The 9,877-nt window shown below is 39.8% G+C and overlaps 2 protein-coding genes across 3 annotated transcripts in view; one reads left to right on the top strand and one right to left on the bottom strand.

The window, feature by feature from the left end:
* The first annotated feature begins 441 nt into the window (after positions 1-441).
* utp3 (UTP3, small subunit (SSU) processome component, homolog (S. cerevisiae)) lies at positions 442-5,287 on the top strand. Its single transcript, XM_015379118.1, has 16 exons — positions 442-644; positions 838-925; positions 1,781-1,837; positions 1,919-1,975; positions 2,056-2,146; positions 2,229-2,297; positions 2,370-2,491; positions 2,578-2,730; positions 2,811-2,882; positions 3,103-3,143; positions 3,220-3,316; positions 4,173-4,301; positions 4,394-4,515; positions 4,593-4,668; positions 4,886-4,993; positions 5,073-5,287. Exons 1-16 carry the CDS (start codon positions 628-630, stop codon positions 5,160-5,162), a joined length of 1,389 nt encoding a protein of 462 aa, XP_015234604.1. The 5' UTR covers positions 442-627; the 3' UTR covers positions 5,163-5,287.
* The window catches only part of ppcs (phosphopantothenoylcysteine synthetase), a 12,384-nt gene continuing 7,207 nt past the window's right edge, over positions 4,701-9,877 (bottom strand). For both annotated transcript variants that reach the window (XM_015379120.1, XM_015379121.1), the window contains exons 2-4: positions 7,821-8,346; positions 7,148-7,251; positions 4,701-5,701 (exon numbers count right to left, since the gene is read on the bottom strand). In XM_015379120.1, the coding sequence (XP_015234606.1) occupies positions 5,375-5,701; positions 7,148-7,251; positions 7,821-8,343 (954 nt within the window). In that variant the 5' untranslated portion in view covers positions 8,344-8,346 and the 3' untranslated portion in view covers positions 4,701-5,374. The remainder of the gene's footprint in view (positions 5,702-7,147; positions 7,252-7,820; positions 8,347-9,877) is intronic.

Below are 9,877 nucleotides of genomic sequence, written 5' to 3'. Positions count from 1 at the left end.
GGTTCTATGTTTGTTTTATGTGTTTAACTTGATCTTTGGAAAACATTTTCATAACAAAAAAGTTAATTTTGCATTTTTGTTGTTGATTATATCTAATATAACCATTCACTGGAAATGAAGTGCCAGTAAATATATTTTGAACATCACTTTCCTCTCTAATTCCAACTAAATCTTCCTGACAGAGAATTCACTTCCCCAGATTTCAATTTAAACATTTTAAAAATATCAGGATGTAAATACATAAATGCAATTATATAGCTTAAAGCAGCACGTTTTTTTTTTTTTTTTTTTTTTTTGCCATGTGGTTCACACTCCTTACCAGTTGGTGGCGGTGATGCTCACCTAACGTTTTTGCCAACCGCCTTAAAAAAAATTCAAGAAGAAGAAGAAAAGCAGCACGGGGTTGGGTTGATTCTCTCCTTCACTGCAATCACATGCCGGTCCATCAGGTGGCGGTATTCTCCGGTTCAAACCGAAGAATAAGACATCACGGAAGCACATGGTACCCAGTGTCTGGACTGGAACCTTTGCGACACAAATGTATATTTGAAGTGTATTTATCCCTTTATAAGATTTCACCCTGTTTTATTTGGAAAGTTTTTCAGTTCAGCTCAGATCGCTAGCATCATGGTTCGAGCGAAACGGTGAGTTTTTCCTGAATTAGTCTGTTTGTTTGTATGAATCTCTCCAGCCTTTCAGCACAGGCTGTTGGTTCTTCAAACTTTCAACCAAAGAAGTCTACAATTATTGATGGTACCTGGAAGAAATCAAGCCAAGGAGAAGTAGTGTGAGAGTGCAGCAGATTTAAATCCACATGTTTGTGTTTTTGTTTTGTAGAGCTCAAAAACAGAGGAGGCCTAAAAAGGTGGAACAGTATGATGAAGATGACCCTGAAGCCTACAGAAACATGCCAGTTCCTGATAAGGTAGGAAAACGGCTTCAGCCTGTAAATATCACTGTAGCTGCAGCTGTTTATTTACATTTCTAAGTATGGATATATAGTTCCACTATGCCTTAATTACCTGGTTTATCTGTATAGAAACATCCTGATACAATGTTTTGATTTCTTGAACTTTTAATAACAATCAAAGCCACTTTTTTTTTTTTAAAGTAATAAAGGGATGGCAAATACATTGATCATCAGGGGGAGTTTATTTTGGAAAAATCTGACAGTCCTGATCTTAGAGAGGAGGATATAGCTGAAGGAAATCTTTATAAATATACTGTAGCTTTATGCTGCTTGATGATGGACAGCCTTGTGATGACAGTTGAACTGGAATCTACCTTCTTATCTGAGCTTTCATCACTCTTTTACTCTGAGCTTAGTAGAAACAACACTCCAAAAAACGTATAACGATGATAATATTGCAGTGTTGACATATATGTAAGATATATTGTGCAGCCCAATTGTTGACGCTTAAATAAAGTAACTTACAGATATGGGTAAATAAAAGACTAAGGGTTTGACCAAATTTAAGACCCTGGTGTCCAATTTTGATGCTTACAGGTGGCAAAAGGTGAAGGAGTTATGTTCTGGATGTTTTAGATTTGCTCTATACAGTTATTAATTTTTTTTTTTCTTAGAGTAGGGAATGCATTCTGACTCACATTACTTGGGTCTTTTGGAGAATTCTGTGATTTGAGGTTTGATTATCTATACATTTGAAACAACAAGGCCATGCTGGAGATTATACTGAAGAACCATAAATATCTGATCAACCCTCACAGCCAAAGATCTTCTCTGCTCAACTGATTCAGATCGCATGCTTTTATTTGACAGAAATCGTCAGAGTTCATCAAGGACAGGATCGACAATTTTCACGACGAGAAGATCGCTGTAAGTCTGTGGTCGCAGTTGTTAGCGAGTGTCGCGTTTTTCTTGTTTTGTTTTTTTACTGTCTCTTCTGTTGTGCTGCAGAAACTTCTCGCTCGTGGAGTTCAGATGGAGAGTGACGTAGAGGAGCTAGATGATGAGGTTTTGATTTATGATTTTTGTCCTGATTGTAATTTGGATAATAAAGGTGCCCCAAACTAAAACTTGTCCAAACTTTTAAGGAGGAAGTGATGGCTCTGGATGATTCAGAGTCGGAGGCGGAAGAAGAGGGATCCGACATGGAGAGTGATTTAGAGGAGAAGAAAGAAGAAGGTAAAGATTGGGGTTGTTAAACCTTGTTGTTTTCCGTTCAGCTTTTTAGTTTTTCTTTCTAAGCAAATATTTTTGTCCTCAGACCTTCCTAATGAAATGGCGTGGGGAACCAAAAAGAAAATGTTCTACAACTCGGATTACATCACCACCAGTAAGCACCTGATCAGCAGTGTCTTTAACGGGCGATATTGTGGTACTCTTTTAACCCTTTGTGTTATTGCAGAGGGGAAATCACAGGAAGAGTTGGAAGCTGAGGAAGAGGAGGAAGAAGAGGAAGCCAAAAATATCCAGAAACGTTTAGCTGCCAATCTGAGCGAGGAGGATTATGATTTAAGCTGTTTTCAGGTATTTACAAATGACCCCCCCTATAATCTTCAAACAAGTTGGTCACGTACTGGTTGAGGTTTTTCACTGGGACCGTTTTATCAAAGGAGTTTGCTGTGGAGGAGGAGGAGGACAAACCTGCAGAGAAACAGGAGAGGATTGTGAAGGATTTGAAGCAGATGTCTCAGAAGGAAAAGATGAAGCTTTTGAAGAAAGAATCCCCAGAGCTCCTTGAGCTCATTCATGACTTCAAAGCAAAGGTACAGCTTATTATCAACCCTCATAAAACCTCACTAACCTCCAGAAGCTGACGTCAACTCATCTGTGTTTGTGTGTGCAGCTCACTGAGCTCAAGGACGAGCTTCAGCCCCTCATGGAGATGGTCAAAGATGGGACAATCCCTGCAGGGAAGGTCAGAACCGCCTCTAAACCAAACCACTGTTTCTCTGTAAATTTCTCCGCTGTGAGATCAATAAAGCTCATCTAATCTAATCTTAGAAGAGGCCACTTTGTGGAGAGACTCATTCCTGCACAATTTGTTTTAAGCTTGTTGTAAATAAACCCTGTCTGTTAACCTTTGGTCAGTCGAGTATAAAAAAGCCAATCAGTTCCTTTCATCCTGTTTTCCAAAGGGGGCGGACTACCTTCAGACAAAACAGCAACTTTATCTCAAGTGAGTCCTGATTAGATTGTAACATGTCAGAGAAGAGAGGAGTCTCAGCAGTTAACGAGTGTTTTCTCTGTTCCAGCTACTGCACCAACATCAGCTTCTACTTGGTGCTGAAAGCCAAACGGATCCCTGCACACAACCACCCTGTGATAGAACGGCTGCTCACCTACAGAAACGTATGTCTGCACACTGCTGGTGATGCAGGGTGGCCAAGAGTAAATGCTCTGATGTTTAAAAAAAAAAAAAACACTGTACTTTTATTTTGCACTTTGTTCCTCAAGAGTGTAAACTTCCCTCTGTGGTTGGGCTGGATATTACCCACTGAAATCTTGCTTTTATGTGTAGTTCAATAATAAATTGCTTCCACTTTTCACTACCTGGAACAAAATCCCATATTTTGGTTAAACTCCCAATCGAACTTAAAGTTCTTGATCATTTCGGTGGATTTTGGTAGTTGTATTAAATCAGCTGATATTAAAAGGGGCACTAAATGGGTCAATGTTAATTCCTGAGCACCAGCACAATAATCGGGCCATTTTAGGAAGCAGCTCAGCAGAACACGCTGAAGAGAGACCTTCTTCAAAACAGCCCAGTTTTCTCAAACACTGGAGCCGTGCTGGGAGGACAGCGACTGGCTGCATCATTAGCAGCGCCATGCTGCCGATCCCACCTGCCGCTTCAAACCTACCCACCAACTCGGCCTCAAAGCAATCTCTCTTTGAGACTCACAGCTTTGCTTTAATCCTCCTGAGTTACTGAAGGATGTTTAAAAGTGTTAACTTTTACAGTCTAAAGGAGATTTGTGTGTTTTAAGCCACCATATTTCCCGTCCTACTGGAGATATTGAAATTGGTTATTTTGTGAAAGAGCATTGGCCACCAATGTCGGAGTTAAAACACCACCTTTGGATATTTTATTACTTCATATCAGATGAGTCCAATACGAACTTAGTAATCTGCCTTTTCTTTGGTGAGGTGAGATTTAATGTGGTTATTAACAGTTTATTCACATTCTACTGTGATTCGCCTGCAGCTCATCAATGAACTGACGGCAGTAGATGCTCATCTGGCTCCAGAATTTCGCAGACTTCTCACTGCAAATGAGAAAGTCAAACGTGTGAGCAGAGCGACAGAGAAGACTGCCACAACACCAAAGGAAAAGGTGCCGTCATTCTCTGCTCGTTCAGAGCTCATTAATCCGCCTCTCTGTCTCAAACTGTTGGATCTTAAATGTCAACATGTGGTTGGATGCAGGACTCAGAGGAAACTCCACCTGAGAGCAGCGACTCTGACTTGGACGAGGAGGCAGCTTTGCGTTTCTACAAAGAAGTGGAGGAACGGGTGAAGCTGAAGAGGAAGAGCAAAAATCCAGAAGAGTGAGTTTGGTTTGAGTCTTTAGCCTGTAGATATGAAGCTGGATGATTATTTAAAAAAGAAAATGTTAAATCTGCAGGCTGGAAGAAAATGAGGAAGAGGATCAGGGAGATGAAGAGTTGGATCCAGATGCCAAAAGAGGAATCACTTATCAGGTACCAGAACAAACCACACAAAAACTGAATTACCTTTTAATTGAACATTTTTACTCTCCTTTGGGTCTCGCTGATGTAATCTGCAGTGAGTAGTTGGACAGCAGAAACATTTGGTGCTTCAGTTTTATTTGGAAATTGTCTCAGGAGTCAACGACCACTCATGTATGTGAATAGCTCTTCATACCTAAAACAATCATTAAATGTGATACCTTCACAGATGGCCAAGAACAAGGGGCTGACACCCAAGAGAAAGAAGATAGACCGTAATCCCAGAGTCAAACACAGAGAAAAGTACCGGCGGGCCAAAATCCGCAGAAAGGGACAGGTTGGTATCACACGCATGGATTAGAACATCAACAGCTTTCTGGGGGTCATCAGGTACTGAACCAGATTCTTCTCACCAGGTTCGGGAGGTTCGTCGGGAGGAAACTCGTTATGGTGGAGAAGTGTCTGGTATTCGGGCCGGCGTCAAGAAAAGCACCAAGCTTAAGTAACCAGGAGCGAGTCCAGACTGTGTGGAGCTGCAGCCGCACTGATGTACACGTTCATTATCAGTTAACAATCCACACATCATGCATATTTTACTGATAACCTGAATAAACATTCAAACACGCACAACAAGCGGCTGGATCTGTTTGTATTCATAAACTGACTGTAGAGGGAAAATCAGGTATGAACTAATCCTAATCAGGACAAGTTAAGCTCATTATTTCTGTGAGCCAGTTATAAAGCTGCTGTGCGCTGATGTGAGGTTGCTCACAATCCTCTCCTCTATCTCCACGTCCTTCTTCACCTCCTCCTCAGTGAGGACCAGCTCAGCCTGGGTCTCCGGGGTCACGACCACCACGTAACCCCGCCGGGAGTCCAGCACGTTGGCGACCACCGCCTGGTGTCTGTACGTGTCCAGGGCTCGCCGGGCCCTGTCGAGCAGGATGCTGGGATCCGTCTCCAGCTTGAAGGATGTGACAAACGCTTGAGGCGCCCAGTCCTTAACGAGGGGTGACAAGATCTTAGGAACCATCTTCATGCTGAGCTGAAGAGGGGGAAAAAAAAATCATAAATGAGACTATGGTTCTAAATGCGTCTCCGGATTGAGCGTCTTAATAGACTCCGGTTTTTCTTCCCCCTTTTATTCCACTTAACATTCTATTGGAAAAGACTTTAGTTCCTGGTCAGTTCAAAAAATGTTTGCCCATTTCTGTTTTTTTTCTACCGTTTTCAGTCAAGGTGGAAGCTGGAAAGGAAAAACCTTGGTTTCCCTGCATCTCATCAGTTTGACTAAAGTTATAATTAAACTTCTTGACAGGATATTTTTATCTCTTGACTTCAGGTTTCAGTTTACATATTTCCAACCCACAAATTGGTTATTTTAAGGTGTTTTACAGAGAAAATGGAATAAAATCATGCAGACAGAAAGTTGGAAGTATTTAAAAGGAAACCCTGCTGATTGCGTCGAGACGCTGACTTTTTAGGATTCAATCCTCCTGGATGATCATAAAGTAACAGGCGTTCAGTCTCATTGTGTGATAGTCATTAAACTAATAAGAGTAACACTTCTGATCTTTTCGTTCTGTTGAGGTTGCTAGGTAACAAGAAGTTACTTAGGTCAGGGTGGGAACCACCGATCTGTTCATTGACTGGATTGTTGATGGGCCATTGGTGGTACAGGGTGCTGCTAAGTCATCAGCCGCGATATTGATACTCCTTAGAGCATTCAAAATGTAAAAAATGTGCGCTACAGCATCGAACAACCATGATTTTCTCATTTTCAGGGGGCTTAAGACTTTAAAAAAATATAAATTCATCCCTTTGACATATGCCGTTTCATAATATCTGAAGATTATTGTAATTTATGGTTAAAAAAATAGGCACATCACATATTCAGTATGAAGTCCATAAAGTCTATAAATCATGTAATATAATATACTGTACAAATTTCAATACAACAAAATTAGTGTGTTAATGGAGCATAATATTGCTGTAGTCAGATATTAAGAATATTACACCCACATAAACACACTGATGATGTACATGTAATATATACATGTATTTATTACATTGTTATGGTAATTACATTACTAGTATGTTCATGCCGTGACTGGGTGAAAGTGGGGAGTACCAAGATGGTGGCAGGTGACTTAAATTCTTTTCTGAATCCAGTGGATAAATAGAGATCAGTGGTCCACACCAGGAGAGGTTCAGAATAACATCCAAAATTTACTGCTTGCATTTTACTAAACATCTGGCATATCTATCTGGCAATTTTATAATCTGCCTTTATCAAAGTGGAGGATTTTCTTTCATTAACATTTCTGAATCACAATGAGAGAAGTTTGGGAATCCTAAATGTGTACCTTAAATCCAAAAAGATCAGTTTTCTTATTTATTTATTTTTACTTTATCTGTTAGTAATAAATACTTATTCATCCAACAGTGAACATTACTGAGAACTTTCCTCCTCTTTTTATTTATTTTTTACCTGAAGAGGCCCGTTGGAAGACTGGATTTTGTGTTCAGGCATCTCTGAGGCGGGTATGTAGAAATCAGACACGGCTGCAGCCAGGTAAAACATGGCCTTTGATCCTAAGGGAAGGGTAAAAAATTGCTAATAGGGTTTAAACAGAAGGAAGCAACTCTTTAACCTGTAACATACACACCTCTTACAGATATAGAGAAAGGCTCATGAATTCATCTTTTACTGCAGTGACATGTTTTCACACTGGAAAACTAGATTTTTGATATATAAAAATACCATTTAGGACAAACCTCTTATCCAAGTGCTCTCAATGTTTCAATAGAAACCATGTCTCTTTAAATAAAGCTTTCGTTTTTAATACTTATAGAGGCTTTTGTGTTTAATATGTTATTAGAAATTCTCTTTTTATAGCTAATAAAAACTGGATCTTTTCCTAAGAATATATAAAAACATATAGGCTATTTTCCTTTTCCGAAAACATGCAACAAAAATTAACATTTTTTATTGTCAGATGGTCCTCATGGGTGAGAATGTGGCTATGGGAAAACATACACCTACAGTCAAATGATTCAAAAGTTTAAAACAATTTCAGACATGCAGTTTTTTGTCTCTCCTGAAAAAAGGATGCTTTTTCACCCTCTGCAGAGCAGCGGATTAAAGCTGATAAATTTATTACCTATAGTGCTGAGCGCCTGTGCCGCTGCTTTTAGTAAATGCAGATACTCTGAAAGAGTGTTGAATTCGATGGGAAGGAGAAGTCCTCCGTCCTTAACTTCGTTGTACCGCTTTAGTACTCTGCCAATGTCCGGGAGTACCTGCTGGTCCACCACTACCTCACCGCCTCCTTCTCCTCCCCTGAACTGCAGGGCGTCCAGCATGTTGATGGTTAGAAACATGCGAGTGTAGGGATAGAGAGAACGGTGCCTGTGCAGGAAAATGACGGCGTAGCCTGAGTCTAGGAAGTATTCGGCCGAGGAGGCTCCTCGCCTCCCGCTGCTGAAGTTATCTAGGAAACGGACGGTGCGTGACTCCAAGGGGACTTTGGTGCCTCCTGACGTGATGAGGACAACTCTGCGACCTGCTTGGGCATGATGAGTGGCGAAAGTGGCCATCTTCTCCTTGACCTCCTCCACATGGGAGGGAACAGCAAACTCTTCGGCCAACTTTCCGTCGATGGAAGATATTTTGGGCTCGGCCATTTTCTTAGGAGAGAGAAGAGAGTTTGTGTCACAGCAGAAGATTTAGGAAACAAAATAACCAAGGAACCTAAAAGAATTGATGCAAATGAGGTTTGATTCATTTCCGATTCTGGTTTACACATAACAAAAGAATTCGATGTAATCAACTGGTTTTCGTTTGATAGAAAACTGTGAATCAATCTGACTGTATGATCTGGTTGAATCATCTTTGTAAAGGGCTTTGTGTTGTGAATTAGCGCTATATATATATATAAATAAACTGAATTGAAATCCACAAGATATTTATTTTTTTTTTATAGCCAATGTGTCTTTGGAGTATCTGATGGTTCTTTTGCTGTTTTTCCAAATATATTCAGTCCAGAGTTTGTTAGTTTCAGAGGGTAGCTGTTGGGTGTTTTAGGATGAATCTTAGACCCAATTAGCTCTTTACCAGATGAGCCAATTTCATCATGTTAACAGGAGAAAATACCAAAACTGTTTCTTCAGGTTTGTTACCTGGGTTCCCTTTCAAACCGTCTCTAAATTAATTTAATTATTCCTAATTTGTTTAGAGCTTTCAAAAACCCAAGTTTTCTTGGAAGCTTTAAAAGTCGTCTTGATCAAGGACTCTTCAGGTGACATTTCTCTTATTTACTTTTTTTTTTTTTTTTATGTCTTCCAATAATCATAATAATAATAATAAAAAGGGACCTTGTCAGCATTCTTTTAACTAAAGCCTGTCACAGTTTTTTATCATATTCTTTTCTTGTCATGACTAGAAATATCACAATAATGATAGTTATATGTAGGTAGATAGGTGGTTGAATTATTTATGAAATTATTCTATTGTAGTTGACAGTACATTTGTGATTAACCCATATTTTGCTCACTCTTCCATCTCTTTTACACCATAACATTTTATCCACTGACCAGAAAGTACCAGGGATCTACATCACCTAGATCTACACAAGATGTGCACACACACAGCATGGCACCTGTATTATGAAGTAGAAGATTAATGCCCTTATTTGTTCCACAGCTGGGAAATACAGGCAGCAAAACTATGCGAAAATGTATAAAAAGAAAGGTAAAATATATAAAAATACAAAAGTGTGGAAAAGTTACTATAAAGTGAAGGCTAACCTGCAACATTGGACAAATAATTTTTTAGTAAAAACTGTATCTTCATATTAGGGGTGGAACAGTTCACAAAATCCACGGTTCGGTTCGGTTCGGTTCACGGTTTCGTGGTCACGGTTTTCGGTTCGGTTCGGTGTATGTTTATTGTTACACCGAAAAAAATTTTTTCATAAAAATTAATGACCATTTTTTTATGAAATTAATGAAAAAATCAGAAAAAATGAATGAATTGCAATTATTTTTAATGATTCGCGGAAACCATGGATCATTTCCGCATGTTTTGCTGCTTTGATTTAATCATCTCGCGCATGCCCTCTACGATCTACAAGGAACTCAGAGCGGACGGCAGCCACAGTGGAGGCTGTAGGCTTTGCTTTGTGCAGACCGTCTGGAGCGCAGCGGGGTGGGGTGGAGC

Source organism: Cyprinodon variegatus, unplaced genomic scaffold (assembly GCF_000732505.1).
Source record: "Cyprinodon variegatus isolate N-32 unplaced genomic scaffold, C_variegatus-1.0 Scaffold186, whole genome shotgun sequence".
Lineage (NCBI taxonomy): Eukaryota > Metazoa > Chordata > Actinopteri > Cyprinodontiformes > Cyprinodontidae > Cyprinodon > Cyprinodon variegatus.
The sequence above is the reverse complement of the archived record's forward strand: the minus strand, read 5'-3'. Positions and strand labels throughout refer to the sequence as shown.

Bases quoted from the DNA above. Each gene is read 5' to 3' on its own strand.
- utp3 (XM_015379118.1), top strand. The intron at 2,298-2,369 runs GTAAGCACCTGA...GTGTTATTGCAG, and splicing joins CTCGGATTACATCACCACCA to AGGGGAAATCACAGGAAGAG. The intron at 2,883-3,102 runs GTCAGAACCGCC...TGTTTTCCAAAG, and splicing joins GGACAATCCCTGCAGGGAAG to GGGGCGGACTACCTTCAGAC.